Here is a 16,521-nt window from a genome sequence, read left to right as displayed (position 1 = left end):
GGTCATAATGTATGTCATTTTCCTTATTGATCTATGCTGTTTTTTTAATTTGTATTTAGTTTCTTGCCGTAATAAGTTATTTTGACGGAGATTGACAGAACACAATCAGTAAGTATCCAAGGCATCTGGCTGCTTGTTAGAGTTCATCTGCATGATGTCTTTCTTCTTCTTATACTTAATAAATGCAATGTTGTGATCTGACAGAAGGTTTTGCATTGCAGCCTCATAACAAACAATGCAGCAGTTACGTAACAACAAAAAACTTGTTTTGCACTAAGTCTGTCAAATGCAAAGCCTAATTTTAAGATATGAAATGTTTTTTGATTATATTGCTTTTTAAAGAAAGCCTTTAACAAACAATGTTTTCACCTTTCTGAAAGCCACCAGCATCCTCCAGCTGACAGAGGAAAGGTCAAAAAAGTCAACTGAACAGCGGCACATGCTGCCTTTTTTTGTTGCCCCTTAATGATTGGCTGTAGTTCCAAAGAAACAAAAATAGAGGCAGAAAATCTATAACCAACATTAGTCAGCTTCTCCCTGGAGAAGCAGTGCACTGACTCTCCATCACTTCTTTTCTATCAGTTGTATTTATAATATTCTCTCCCTGAATCCTCCTCTTGTTTCCTTTTCTCTGTCTCTGAATATCCTTTTCATAACATCTGTATCCTCCTCTTTTTTTGTTTTCTCCCTCTGCCACCCTCTTGGTTTATTGTCTGCTTTCACTGTATTTCCTTTTTTCCACCCCCCACTCTTTATCTCTGCTGACATTTTCAGTCCAGTGACTTCAGACACAAACTGCACAGACTGTATTATTCTTGTTGCACTGCTAATCTGCTCTTTGCTAGAGACAAAGCGTTGCCTGAGCCAGCTCATTAACAAGCCATTGTTCGCTCTCCCTGAGCCAATGCTAGTCCTGTTACTGATAATATAAACTCCTACTTCCTTTATAAAAGAAAATTAAATGCAAACAGAAGACGGTTGCACTTGACTGGGCGGGCTAGTATCATTTTAGAAAGCTAACACAGCCCACATCAGATGATGAATGCCGAGGGTAGGAACAGTTCAGGCGTATGCTGAGGAATGATAATGACATGAGTTTTAAAAAGGAAACTGTCTTACACAATACATGGTGTGTGCGCGGATTTGCATTTTACAAAACATTCTGAAAGGAACTGTCTGAGTCTCATTTAATGATAACAAATGTCTTTATTTGGAGATGTTTTGAGCACTGTGAAGCAACATAACATGTCACCCAAACACATACTATCAGAGACCCTGCACATGCTACTGGGCTCAAACTTTAAAAATCGCTCTGTTCCTCTTCCATTAGCTTCATGTTTGTGTTTCTGACACATCTTAAGCCTAAGATCATCTTCTCACTTTCCTTTAATCTGTTGCACAACTAAAAACACTTCTTCGTCAAGTTCTATACGTGCACGTTTGCACAGCGAGACATGGAATAATTGCAGTAAAGATTCTGTTACACTTTTACATTTCATGATGGTGTTTCAGACCCATTGGAGTTCCAAGTGAATGCTGGGCCTTGTTGTCAATCTAAAACTCTTGCCAGTGACTTTTTTTCCAGACAAGGTACATGTTATTTTTTCAAAGAAGGAAAGAAAAACAAATAAAGTATAATCCCTGGAATGAACTTTATTAAAAACCAGGCTAAAGGCAGTTCACTATGCCTTCATTTTGTATTTTTGTTGTTTATCAAGTATACAGTGTGTTGTCTAAAGATGTATACTGGTGTTTCCTTTTAACATAGCTGAAATGTTCAACATATTGTTTCTTTATATAGGCTTAGCTTATAAATCCTACTAGTAGTGGTAGAAAAATGTCATTTTTTGTATCATATTTCTATTCATTTTTATATCGTTTCTAAAGTTGCCTTTTTCCAGGTTACATGATGTCCTGCTGGTGCTGTGTGGACTCGCTGACAACCTGAGGAGGAAACAAGAGGCATTGTAAATCGATATGAAGGACAAAAAACACATGCATTACCTATGTGAAGGACTGCAGAGTGTTGGATACAATACGTGAGAGTATTTTATATTTATAGAAAAGTATTGTTTGGAGTGAAGTGCTGTGCAAGGAGAACAGTCGACAAAGAAACCTGAAAGCCTGTGCTTGATGTTACAATTCTCAACTAAGTGTTTAAACAGGGTTGATGCAAACTTTAGGATTTCAGCCATAACTATAGAGATTGCTTTAGGGTCTTTATAAGGTCCATGCTTTAATGGCCACATGCAACATTTAGCCTATTTTAGTCAAGGAAATACTAAGGTGGTGGATGAATGAAACAGAAATGCAAGTTTCTCATAAAAACTTGTCATTTTTGAAGTGAAAAGGTAATAAAAAGTTGGGATACTGGAATGAGACTTACAGAACGGGCACTAGCGCCCTGGCACAAAGAAAACTTCATCTGGATAAGAGTATAACAATCAAAATAAAATCTTAATATCTAAGATGAATAGGTGCAGGGATCATATTGCAGTGGGTGTAATGACTGAAAAGTGTAATATTTGCAGTATAAAAGAACATTTGCACGTATATCTATGATTATGTGTGTGTGTTTGCAAACCTCGCCATCGCGGGTCTCGATGGTCTTGATGAGCACCGTCTTCTTGGAGTGAAGCTCTGAGGAGCGCTGGTGCTGTGACTCAGGACTGGTCTCTGTTAAATACACATTCATTCAGCTATTATTCTTTTTCAGACAATCAGCTTTGCTTCAGCTACACCAAGTTCATTCACTGTTAAGACTTTAGTTCAGCGTTGCTCCTAAGAGGATTATTTGGCCTTGAACAACCTGATGGAACAATGAAACAGTGTGTGCAGCTGCTGTGACTGCCACTTAGAAAGTATTATCAAACTCATACTCAAAGTCAGTGGCTGTAATGACTCAGGTCTGTACCTAATTCATCACCTTAAATTACTGCTCACTGTTTCATTTAAGCAGAACGAAGGGAGGTACTAGAGATTAATTACAGATCTGGACTGTTAATACATCAAGTGAATGGGCCGATTTGTGTGATTATTGATGTAAGCCTTGCGGATGATTGCCTCTGTGAATTATGGCATGACAAATGTCGCCACATAGCGGTCTAAACGTGTCACTGCAGCATGCAAGATGCAATGGCCTCAGAATAGCAGCTGCCATATACAGTCAGAGGCTATAATTAGTCCTTTTTATCCCCTCTATTGGCTCATCTGGAATGTAAGATGGATTGTGTTGGTCTCTGTGAAGCGAGCAGTGTGTGGGTTGGTTTCCTACCTCTGAATCCAATGGAGGAATAAGCAGACTGTGCAGGCACATTGGTAGTGATCCTGCAAAAAATGAAAAACACAAGATTAAGAGCTAGTGATGTTGGGAAGATATAATAATACAAACTACACATTAATGACATCCATTGAGTCCCTCAGTGCAAACAGATTTGTTGTAAAACTTTTAAAACTTGTTTGTGCCCACCTCTATTTAAATGTAGATAATGTTTCTTAAGGCTGTGAGGGTTTTGTAATAGAATCATTAGGGTTTTCTCTTTCTCTCTTATCTAAGTTGTGTTTCACGCAGAAATTGAGCAATATGTTATATATAATATGACTTATTCACTAAAATATATCGTATGTTATTGTTTCATGTCCTATTATGTCATTTGGTATCATATGGTATGGCATGTATGGCATGGCATCTCAAGGCTAGCGTGGAGTGGTGTGGCATGGCATGGTATGGTATGATATGGTATGATTTGCTATAGTATGGTTTGGTACTTTATGGTACGGTATGATATTGTATGACATGGTATGGTATGCTAAAGTATAGTATGGTATGGTATGCTATGCTATGCTATGCTTTGTATTTGTATGGTATGCTATGGTATGGTATGGTATGCTATGCTATGCTATGCTATGCTTTGTATTTGTATGGTATGCTATGGTATGCTATGGTATGGTATGGTATGCTATGCTATGCTATGCTATGCTATGGTACACTCACCTGCTTTCCTCTCCCTCCAGCAGCTTGCGGTAGGTGGCGATCTCAATATCAAGGGCCATCTTCACATTGAGGAGGTCCTGGTACTCCCTCATGTGACGAGCCATGTCATCCTTTAAATCGAGACATAAACACTATTATCGTCTTTTCTTTTTTTTTTTTTAAGCTTTCTAACAAACACAAAAGTAACTTAACAAACTGCCCAAAGGACAAAAGATTGAAGAAAAACCATTCGTATTTGTAAAAGCTCAAATATCACTCACTGTTCCAATTGTGAGTTTCAGTTGGACTCAAGTTTTCTGTCAATTGTAATAAAAATCACTGATGTAGAGGCTAGATCAACAAGCTATATTCAATGATTATCACCAGAGTAAAAAGAAGAATTAGCCTAGTTATTGAGCATTTGTTGTGTTTTTACTGATACTACTGTACCTTCCCCTTAATTGAACACTACTGATAATAGTTTGATGCTGAGAATACTGGCCAAGAGAGCAAATAACTGGTCTAAATACAAAAAAGGCCGCGATCTTCAGGGTCCATCTGTGCATGTTCCAGCCACTGTCTGGAACAGCAATAAAGATAATAACCTTCATCTTAGCAATTTCCTCCTCCATCCGCATGATAGAATCCTGGTAACCAGAAGCCTCGCGGCCTGTACGTTCCTCCATTTCTCTCATCTGGCGCAGCAGAGACTCGTTCTAGATGGGACAGAGAGGAGATGTTAGAGGTGGAACAGAGGGGGCTGAACAGAATAATAAGAAATGTGGGTTTTGACAGAAACATATCATAAATGGTATGAACAACAGTTCTTACAGTTCCCTTGAGTGAGTCGATCTCACAGGTGTAGGACTGGATCTGGTGTCTGAACTCCATGCTCTCCTGCTTGGCTGTACGCAGAGCATCATTGTTCTTATTCACAGCCTGGCTCAGATCAGACACCTGAGGACAGAATGGATGAGGATTAGCAGTGCAATAGCTACAGTAAAAGGGACTTTGTTTTTATGAGTTAGTGTTTGTGTCTACCTTAGACTTGTACCATTCTTCAGCATCTGCGATGTTCTTGGCAGCGATGCCCTCATACTGAATGCGGATGTCCCTCAGAGCAGCAGTCAGGTCGGGTTTGGACATGTCCATCTGGATCTGCACCTGACTGTCCTGCATCTGACTCTGCAGCTCACGGATCTCCTGCAAAATTGTAAATAAAAGGGTTATAGTTATAATAGCCATTAGAACGGCTATAGATATTGAACCTTCAAAGGGGCCAGAGTTGACAAAAAGTAAAGTGCTGAGGAGATAGACATTTACATCCTGTGTAAGGCCAGGCAAGGAATGTGTGAACAAAACGTATTGATTTAATAAGAGAAGTAGTATATTGTTTAAAACAACAAAATCTGCGTTTAACCCTTGTTTAAACAAACTGGTCTGAATGTTCTTTGATGACAGACAGAACTGATCAAGGCCAAGAAAATACAAATAAAATGATCTTCTAAGAAATAATATTATAATGAATGACGTTAGCTCTGAATAGTGCATTTACAGTCAGAGATATTAGAAGTTAGGCTTTCTTTTATGGCCGAGCGGTTGTTTGTCACGGCCCATGTGCAGAAGCTATGGTCCTAGTTGCAGCGGCCGTGGGTTCGAGTCCCCTAACCCCTAACCCTAAAGCCCCCCCCCCCCCCCCCACTCTCTTCAGCTGTCCTAAAGGTCAAAAAGGCCCTAAAAAATGTAACTTAAAAAAATGTAAAAGGAACGTTAAAGGTACGGATTTGGCCGCTGAAAAAAGGGGGTTTATTAGAAAAAGATGAAGAAATAGAGTGCCTAATTCTTGTTAAAAACTCTTTTTTAATCAATCATGACACTTTGCCTACTAATTTCTAATTAGATCTAACAAAAAAAAAGGTTCATGCTTTAATCAACATAATGAGGGGAGGGCTTCTGAAATCCAGTTAATGACTTTAAAACGTCCACAAACTTGTTCAGTGAAGCAACTATATTGAAATATTATAACGAACAATGTATGGCACAGGGCTTTAGCAGGTTAGTTCCAAAAAAAAGTTATAAATAGCTTTTACATCTGTTCGGATCCACACACACACATGCACACACACATACAGCAGCTGACATGCTCTCTTCAACCAATCAGCAGTTCTACATTTCTGAGAGGTCAAACTCGTGGAATAGGGGGGAGAAATGACAGGAAGGGGACCTCAACTGTGCTGCCATGTCTGAGTGTGTAACTCGGGATGTCCTTTGATGTCTGCTGTGGGTGGCTGAGCACTTCTGTGTCTGTTGAAGTCACATTTGAACCAACTGCAACTACAGTTACATTTGTATGCAGAAAGGACAGTGCATGTAAATATAAATATAAATGTATATTTTTGTCCATGGATGTGTGTTGGTGTGAAATACTTGATAACTTAAAGATAGCTGCGTGCCCACAGAGGTTTAAATATATCTGAGTTACAGAATAGCAGAGATGTTATATGATACAGTACACACCACCCTACTGACATACATGCTGTAGGTGTCGTGACCAGACAGATTTGATAGACAGATCAACATACCTCCTCATGGATCTTCTTCAGGAAGGCAATCTCCTCTTGCAGACTCTCAATGCGTCTCTCCAGGTCCAGCCTGGCCAGAGTGGCATTGTCTACATCCTGAATACAAACATCCAAACAGAAAAAAACAATATAAGGACAGAAAGGGTAAAAAAGGTGCAGGCAGAAAATGAAATTAAGAGACAGAAAGTTTGAATATAGAAGTGTCAGGTAGAACAAGGAATGAGAGGAAAGAAAGTTGAGAAGACAAGAGGGAAAGTTGAGCGAGGATGGAGTTGTTTCATTTTTTTTTTTTTTTTTGTCGTGGTTCTGAGAACACTGAAGAATTGAGATCTAACATCGGGGTTTCTTTTAATGGAAAAAAATAAGACGTACGGCTCTGAAAGCAGAGAGGTTGTGCTCAGCCTCTTCCTTCTGTTGAACCTCCTCCTGCAGTCTGGAGAGGAGGAAGAAAAACAAAAGAAGAAAAGAGGGGGGGGGGGGAGAAAGTTAACGGCAAACAAAGACAACAGCTGTGTTTGAGAGATGGCTCCTTTCTCCAGGGACCAATTATTACAGAGATCATCTAGTTACCACCTCTCACTCCTACATCCTCCTGCTCTCTGTTCTTTTAGGCTGCTGCTAAAGTTACAAGAATAGATACCAGCTAGACAATGACACATCAAAGTTGAACTTTTATTTGCATTTGTACACACACACACACACACACACACACACACACACACACACACACACACACACACACACACACAACCACTTGTGCTCTTTTGGTCTTGAAGCTGTAGTGCAGCTGCTGGCACAGAGTCACAAGGGTAACAGCGAGAAAGGATCAAATGTCTGCCCTCGACTAGAACTTCTTTCAAAGTTGGGAGGAAATTTACAGTGAACAACTGATAAAATGTACGAAAAGTGCACGTGTGCAATGTATATATACAAATAGTATATTATACAATTGTTTGAACATCTTTAAACTGATTGACTTATTGATTGATTAATTGGATTTTATTGTCAGACCACCCAAAGCGGCCCCATTTAAAAAATACAAATTAAAGACAAGATACAAACATTTGACCCAAATTCAAAAACCGAGCAAATATTCAAAGGCCTTCAACGTGCTGTGACTTGTGATTCAACTCCATATTCAACTGGGGTTTAGCCAATGCTGAGCAGGAAATAGCTATTTGTTTTTTTACGTTTATAAATGTAGCTGCTTTGCTTTAGATGCTTTCCATATATTCTGCAGGAATTATGTGTGTATCTGTGTGTGTGTGTGTGTGTGTGTGTGTGGGTGTGTGTGTGTGTGTGTGTGTGTGTGTGTGTGTGTGTGAGTGTCAGAGTGTAACTGCTGGCAGGGCAGGATGTCTCTGTGTGCTTTTTGATCTCAGCGGGAGCAGCAGGTGCTTTGGCAGACTTCAGTCACTGCTGCAGGCAACAATTTAAAGATGGCTGATGGAGAGAAACTAAGTGGCTGTGTATGCCGTGTGTATGTGCATGTACGCGTGTGTGTGTGTGAGTGAGAGTGTGTCTGTGTGTGTGAACTGGCAGTTCCAACTGTTTTTTATTTGCAGCTAAATTTAAGTGATGTTGCTTGCTGTTGCAGCAACGTCAATTTTAAAAAGAGCCAACCAAGTAGCTACAAACAGACTATTGAGAAAAACACCCACATCACAGCTCTCCCCCTGTCTCTCTCTGTCTGTGTTTCACCCACACACAAAACTCACACACAGCTAACAAACACATGTACAGATAAGTATGAGAAGATGTTTGTATTTTCCGAGGTCTGTTCCTTTTATCTTAACTTACTCTGACTTAAGATTCACAAAATAACAGACTGTGAATGAGTTCATCTACTTGTCCATCTGTCTGAAACTATATCAGTCTGTCTGCCTGCCTCAACTTTATTCCTGTGGGCCTGCCAGTCTTTCTCTCTCTCTCTCTCTCTCTCTCTCTCTCTCTCTCTCTCTCTCTCTCGCTCTCTCTCTCTCTCCATCGTCTCTGCGATGTCTCTTGTGAATAAATTATAAAACACCTTTGTAAAAAGCTGTTGGACTGTAACAGTTACTGAAGCGGAGCTGTTCTCAGACTGCTTCCTCCAAAAGAGAAGAGAAGCCCTCTGGAAATCAGACACTTTTCTCTGATGCCACGTGAGGGACTTTTACATCTCTGATACAACTCATTATTCTTCTACTTTCCATTTTTTTGTTCCAATTTATTTTCCTTTAACTTCCAGTATTATGTTTATCTGTAAACCTGTGGTTCGAGTCCCCCATAGTGGCCACAGGAGAAATGTGAGAGGTCATTTGATGGATTACCAATTTGAAAGATGTACTTTCTTTTCTGATTCACAGATTTCCACTTCTGTTTAAGTTTAATTTCAAAGCTTGTCTTTTATATTCTAGCTTTATAAGTTTAAAAAAATGACTCGCTCACTTACAACTCATACATTAAAAAAACACAACAGTTGTTTGCTTTGCTTTAAAGGCTCATGAGACAATACATTGGCAACTGTTTTTAAAGACAGTTGTTCTGACCAATAATAGAAGTCTCATGTAACAGAGACACTGTCTAATCTATTCAGTTGCTGTTTTTCTTTCTGGAACAGTTGCTGGCTACTTCCAAAGCCCCTCTATTGATAAAACAGCATCATGTGTTCTTCACCTGGTTTAATCATTCATCCACACGCTTAAGCATCATTTTACATATGGTATCCATTGATACACTCCGTCTATCCAATTATTTCACCATACTGTAACTAACCTGAGCTTGAGTTTTTGCAGGTCATCAGCCAGGTTGTCTCTCTCCACCTCCACTCGGGCCCGCTGGTTGGACATAGCCTCAATTTGTCTCCTCAGCTCCCTCATCTCCTCTTCGTACATCTCAGCGACACGCCCATGCCCCTCGCGGCCCCTCAAGTTCTCAATCTCCACGGTCAACGCTGCATTCTGCTGTTCCAGGAAACGCACCTTCTCGATGTAGCTGGCAAAGCGGTCGTTGAGGTGCTGGAGCTCGACCTTCTCATTGGTCCTTGTGTTGAGGAAGTCCTGGTTCATGGCATCAGCCAGGTTGAAGTCGAGTTTCTCGCCTGCATAGCTACGCATCGCCTTAGAGGAACCAAAGCCTGCTCCACCAGCTCCAGAGGAAACCCTGTAGCTAGAATAGGAGGGGATACTGGTGTTCTTCACCTCATAGATTCTTGAGGACATCTGGCTCGAGGAGCTGCGACCACCTCCTCCGACAGAGGAGAAGAGAGAGGACATCGGGGTTGAGCCGACGCCTGAGCCGAAGGTGCGCCGATAGGAGGAGGCGGACTGGGCAGAGGAGGAGTAGGACTTGCTCATGGCTGGTACTTTGTTTGGTTGTCTTGTGGTCTTGATGGAGTGTTTCAAAGTGCTGAGACCCAACTAACCCACTGGGCAACTGGGAGGGATCCGGAGTGAAGAAATGCCAGACCCCAAGCACAGCTATATGTAGATGTACCACACCCACTACGATCTGGACCCCTCCTCTCAATTCACCCACTCTGCACTGCTAATACCGAATACTCCACCCCCTCCACTGTACAGCAACCCCATTTGTCCTCAGTTGATTGCTTTGCCCGCTTTCTGAAACTATTCCTGAGCATGGGGGGAACTATTTGATAAGATTTCTCCTTGGTTAGAGTTGGTTGGTAAGATGTCAAAAAAACTAAAAACAAATTTCATCCATTCCTACTCCCGCTACTTTTATCTACTTAGCTTAAAACTGTAAATGAGCATTCATGGTGCTAGGGACACAATTGAAAAACATGACCTGTTAAAAATAATATTTTAAGGAGCCAGAACTCCAAAGTTGGGATCAGAAATGGAATGCCTTTTTGACTTTTACCAATGTGAATCCTTAATTTGTCATTTATTTTTGCCTCTAAAATACGTACAATTGGACTGAATTGAGTTAGTCCTCTCCTCATAGCTTTTAGAAACAAAAATATACAGTCAAATACAGTTTTGTGGATCCGTTTATGTGTCTTGGAATAACATCTATTATTCTCCAGGCATTTTCTTGATATCCCCCCCCCCCACCCTCCCTCCAGCAACTCATCTTTCCTCCAGCCCCTCTTCTGTTCTCATTCCTCTACCCACGTCGCGCCTGTTGCCAGCCCCCAATTCAGCTGTCGGAGGGTCTAATGTCAACTGCTGGAAGGGTGTGTGTGTGTGTTTGTGTGTGTGTCTTCTTGGTTGGATCCTAATCGAGTGAGTTGTTGAGTAAGTCAGTGTCTGCGGTTGTAGTAGAGAAAGTATATGCTTATCGATTAACACTGTCTGTTTATAACATCCAGAAAGAAAATAATCCACTGGGGAGCTACAGTCTATAGGTCAAGACACCAAAATAGATCACATTTTATTTATATCCACTTCGAAATAGCTTCACATGTTTCAAATAGCTAAAGCGCATACTTTTTCGCTCAGTGTATGCAAGTTTAATGTTGGCAAAGGAACTAGATCATTAAAAGGACAAATTCTTGGCACGGGATTTATCTTTGATAAAGTTTGATTCACTATCCTGCCAACAGCTTAAGATATACAACAGAGTTATGTATTTACCCTTGGTTACGTAAGGAGCAACACAGCATGACTGATAGCGCTGTTGCCAGGAAGGTCACTCACACTCTTCAATTTGTCATACGGCCTCTCACCTAGGCTCACAAGCACGAAGAGTGAATGTTCAAATCATAGTTCAACGATGCAAATGTAATCCTTTACGCAGATGATCAGTTGATGTCCTATCCTAATTATTCGGCTAGATGTTAAAATTTCATTCATTTTCATTTAATTTTACCTTTATTTATTCTCGAGAAATCATTGAGGGCAAACCCTCATTTACAATGACGTCGAGAGTACAATTAAAACGAATAAGAGACAAAAAGACAAAAAATAACGAAGACAAAATACATAGATTATAAGACCAGAAGAATAAGCAGGTAACTACAGTTAATAACATTTACACTCATGAGTACAGTGAGCTGTGATCAAGTTTTTAAATTGACCCATGGTAACCATTGTATTGAGTTTTAATGTGTTTTGTATTGTGTTCCAGGTGTGTGCAGCACAAAAGGTGAAGGATGTTTTCCCAAAGTTCGTTTTTACATGTGGAACCGTTAACATTAGCCAGTCACTTGATCAAGTCTGATACTGATTATCAGCCCAGATTAATAAAGAAGTGATATATGCTGGTAGATTACCCGCAAGTGATTTATAAATAAATAGCAGCCAATGCCGTTCACGTCGAACTGTTAGTGAAGGCCAACCAACTTTATTGTACAGGATGCAATGAAGAGTGGAATATTTGTCACCAGTGATAAATCTGAGGGTGGAGTGATAAACTGTGTCTAATGATTTTAGGGTGGCGGCAGAAGCATGTCTATAAATGACATCCCCGTAGTCTAGAACAGATAGGATGATGGCTTCAATTATTCGCTTTCTCCTCACTAAGGGGAAGTTCACTTTGTTTCTGTACAATATCCAATTTTATGTCGTAGTTTAGTGGTTAATGTATCAATGTGAAATTTAAATGAAAGGGATTGATCCAACCAGATGCCAAGATATTTATAATGAGGTACTCTTTCAATATTGTGAAATGATTAGGTAGAGTTGCTTATTTGTTGTTTGTTGGTGGGCAGTTAGCATACAGTAGGCCAGTTGGTAAAGAAATGGCCAACTGCTTCTGGAATAGCTCGAATTCAACTTTCATAGAAAACACAAAGGCCATGATGTAACAAGAAGCTAAAATAAACCAAAACTCATTTGTAAAGTTGTGCGGTAATTGTCAAAATGTTTTTTCCACTATATTTGTGCAATGGCTCCCTCCAGCTGTGCTACTACTAATTCACCTGTTTATTCCTGTTTCCCACTGTCTATCTCTGTGTGTGAGTGTGTGTTTGAGTGTGCTTAAACCTGAACACCTGTCCTGCCACTCCTTCTCGCCATTTGCTCTACTCCATGGATTTTGGATTCAGAAACGTACATGGTCAACTTTCTGCAATTTGCAAAAAAATGTACACTGTCAACCATTTCCTTTGGTTCCCAAGCCAATTCCTTATGGACTGAGCTACTACTGCAATGTGAAGTCATTTTTAATCCACCAAAATGATAAAGGTAAGATTAAAGGTTAGGCAAAGGGATTGGGTTAAACAGAGGGAAAGGTTAAGGTAAGCCTTCAGGACGTGTTGAAGCAAAAGATCTTTAGCAGCAGACTAGCGTACTACCAGTTGTGTCAATTTGTTTGTCTGTGTGAGGTTGCGTGTCTGAGAGAGTGTCTCAATGACTTCTAGGGATCTATAACAGCGGATATTGCTCATGTCAGACAACCCTGTCTGCAGCTGAAAGCCAGCTCAGACTCGTGTGGAATCTCGGCACAGATCAGTGTCACAGGAACTTGTGTAAGTAAATGTGTGAAAGGAATATCTTTGTCAAGTCATACGTGTATGATGTCACAGAACTATATGGACTTATAAGAATATTAAAAGAATAAGTTGAAGGTTGGAAAAATACCAATGAAAACTTGTTTGGACACGCTCACACAGTATTGAGAAGGAAATATCAGCAAAAATATCTCTTTGACTAGACTTTGGGGGCGGTCCTGTGGTTAGCGCCATTGCCTCACATTGAGGAGGTTCCTGGTTTGAATTCCCATCGGACAGGGCCTCTCTGTGTGGAGTTTGGATGATCTCCACAGTCCAAAGACATACTTTTTAGGTTAATTGTGACTCTAAAATTGCTCCTAGGTCTAAATGTGAGTGTGAATGTGCCCTGTGATTGACTGGCTAATAGTCCAGGGTGTACTCCACCCCTCACCCAATGACAGCTGAGATCGGCTCCAGACCCCCCCACAAACCCAAATGGGATAAAGGATAATGGATAATAGATAATGGATGGATGGATGGACCATTGGGGGTTGAATTGTGGCATATTATGCTGTAGGTATAGGACCTGTCCTGAACTCAAGGAATAAATGAATAAATTAGTAGAATGGAAAATAATGGGAAAGCTGCCATAAGTCTATCCTGGCATTGCAAGACCTATTTACAAATGATAATTAGTCTGTGAGCTAATTATCATTTGTATTAGCTCACAGACTAAAATTCTCTTCTGATAATGACGGAAAACCTTGTCTCCAGACACTACAGCCAATAGAAGCAGTGAAAGTGAAGTATCAGGCAGCTGCTACCACAGATAGCTTGATCTAAAATGTTGCTTTTAGTTCTACGTCATACACACACTTTTTCAATGGCACCATTTTTAGTCAAGACCTACAAATGCAACATTACACAAAATTAATCAAATGACATGAAAGTATGCAGGTTTACAACATTTTTTAAAGGTGGCAACAACACATCTGTGTGAGCTGATAGTGTTTTGCAGTAATTAGAGCAAGTTGTTTCTGTTAAACCCGAAGAAGATTAAGGATTAAATTTGGAGAGTAAACTATCACTGTCCAAAAGTGTGTGTGTTCCGTCAGGGTGTAAAGTTGGGAGGGGGCGTTCATGTGTGGTCGTGCGTGAATATGCATTTAACAGAGCAGTGTGTCAGCTGTTAGTGGTGTCAGTTCTATTTTAAGCCTTTCCGTTTGACCTGTTGTCCAGCACTTTCTCAAAGTATCATGGGACAGAGCCCGAGACAGAGTCTGACAGGCCAATAAAATAAATAATTGTGGTGCTGCTTTTTTCTGAAATTACATATACCACAAATCAAAGTCTTCTATAGAACATAAAAAGTAAAAAAATTAAATGAAAAAAAAAATTCTACGATGAGAGCAAAAGTGTATTTGCTCTCATCGTAGCTTCATATCTTGTATTGCCTTTTGTGTGAGATAATTTGCTCTGACTGAAAACAAAAATCATAGCCAGGGCAATGTAAAACAAGAAGCCTGCTTAGCTTTCATTCCTCGTAATTACCCAAGATTCTTGTGGTAACTGAACAACGTAACAACGTAAAAGGTTTGTGTGTCCTTTGTGGCTGGGGTTACCTGAAGGCGAGACATGTTTCTGATGTCACTAAGGCCTTAGAGGTCTAGAGCAGAGGTCTCACAGGATATTCAAGCTACTTGGGATTACAGAGAATGCATGAAGAAGGCTGTGGATCAAGTTGGGTGATTCATGAACAAGAAAAGATACTTTAACCCCATAAGGGGACTAATCAACTCAATGACCCCAGAAAACACCACTGGTGATGTGTACACATTTGTATTCAAAAGATATTCAACCAAAGGACTTGAACTCAAATCTTTTGCTAATGTTTATGTAAAATAATAACACAGTTTGATGGAATAAAGCAGATTCTTACACCCCACCAACAATGACCTCACTTCTAAATGTTTTGAGTACACGATTTACCGTCAGCTGTTAATCCTGCAATCCTGGAGTTTCCCATCCGAATACCACATCATCGGGACAGGAAAGAAAATGAGCTACCTACAAGTTCCCTAACTACCACAAACACAGAAGCAATGCCTGACCTGTAGCCCAGTAAACGCTCCTAAATTAGCACAAAGATGGCAGTGCGGCTGGGAAAACAGTTATCACACAGACACACGCATGCACCATGTCTGAAAATATCAACAGCAAATAGCAGCCAGACTCAACTCAGCCATGTCATGATTTTATTTTGGAGACAGGATGTAATATTGTAACATTAAGATATCAGCAGTAATCCCCCAAACTCTGTCACAATCTTTATGTGACTGCTTTATCTAGATTCTTAAGAACATGGTTTGAAAATAAAGTAAAGTTTAAATGTCGCCGCTCCTCCCTGATAATTTCAAAATAAGATATAAAAAAAACAATAATGAAGGAAATGTGATATTCCTCTGATAAACACTGTGATTGTAGGTCACAGAAAATAGTTAACTTAGTCAACACTTCCCAAAGGTGCAGTATTTTAAGGGTAGGGTGGGGGGGTCTTTTGCCAGTGGAATGCGGGTGCTGTTCGGAGCCAAGCAGTGTGGATGATATGATTGGAGAATGGCATTATGAGAAATAGTTTGAGGATCCTTTTTTAAAACTACAAGGACATAATAAATCAGAGTCTGTGTCTTTATTATAATGACAACTCTCCAGAGGTAACCCTGAATCTGTGTGAAGATAAATCAACATTTAAGTAAAACAGTGACTGGTTAGATATAAACATAAGTCAGATGGATCCGGCAGCTGCACAGTGTGATAACAGGCACAGTATTATAGGCAAAGTTAGAGAAAACAAAGTGAAGGATGGTGACAATCCTGTGATACGTTAATATGACCTTAAATGTGTGCATAGGTGAAGGCTGTTCAGCTAGTTGTATCCTTCATAAACACTGGATGCAAGTTGCCAAGCAACTAACCAAACATGCATACACACATGCCAATGCGCTGAGCTGTCACGTATGAGTGACACACAAGGACAAATGGATGAAGGCAGTAAAGGAGAGATGAAGAGGGGGGGGGGGAGAGAGAGAGAGATATACATAGACTGTGTGAGTGTGTGTTTCTTGTGCATATTGGTGATTGCATGCAACTGTGTAACATTGATCCCAGAGCAACTTTATGGGCCTCCACACTGAGATTTGTTCCAGATCTATTTTAGGTCCATTTTATGGGAGATGTGATATCAAAAGCTGATGACAACACAATGTGCCTGAAATAGTACTCAAGTCAAACCATGTGATTCATAATTCAAACTAAAGGCCACTGGACTGTATCATTTCTAGGTTACTTAGTTACCTTTCAAAGTAATCAAATAGATATAGAATTGAAGAATCAGATGTATGCTCTGTACCGTCTACCAATTGATGTGTGTTATAGACTATATTCCATTTGTGGTTGCTTTCTGTTTCTTAGCTAGTTAACTGTTTTCTTTGATTTCATTTTGAAAGCTTAGGCCTTGGATTAATAAAGCTTTAAAGAAAAAAAGGATAACACTAGATAAGATTCTTTGATGTCATACTACACCCTTATTG

The 16,521-nt window shown here is 40.0% G+C and overlaps 1 protein-coding gene across 1 annotated transcript; it reads right to left on the bottom strand.

Moving 5' to 3' along the window:
• Nucleotides 1–1,186: 1,186 nt before the first annotated feature.
• On the bottom strand, nt 1,187–10,003 carry desma (desmin a). Its single transcript, XM_020635645.3, has 10 exons — nt 9,310–10,003; nt 6,928–6,988; nt 6,556–6,651; nt 5,015–5,176; nt 4,805–4,930; nt 4,579–4,689; nt 3,995–4,104; nt 3,275–3,327; nt 2,585–2,676; nt 1,187–1,944 (listed from the first exon to the last, which is right to left on the bottom strand). The coding sequence occupies exons 1-10, from the start codon at nt 9,888–9,890 to the stop codon at nt 1,903–1,905; spliced, it is 1,434 nt and encodes a 477-aa protein (XP_020491301.2). The 5' UTR covers nt 9,891–10,003; the 3' UTR covers nt 1,187–1,902.
• Between the last annotated feature and the right edge of the window lie 6,518 nt (nt 10,004–16,521).

Source organism: Labrus bergylta, chromosome 13 (assembly GCF_963930695.1).
Source record: "Labrus bergylta chromosome 13, fLabBer1.1, whole genome shotgun sequence".
Lineage (NCBI taxonomy): Eukaryota > Metazoa > Chordata > Actinopteri > Labriformes > Labridae > Labrus > Labrus bergylta.
Note: the sequence above shows the minus strand (reverse complement) of the source record. Positions and strands in the feature narration are given on the sequence as shown.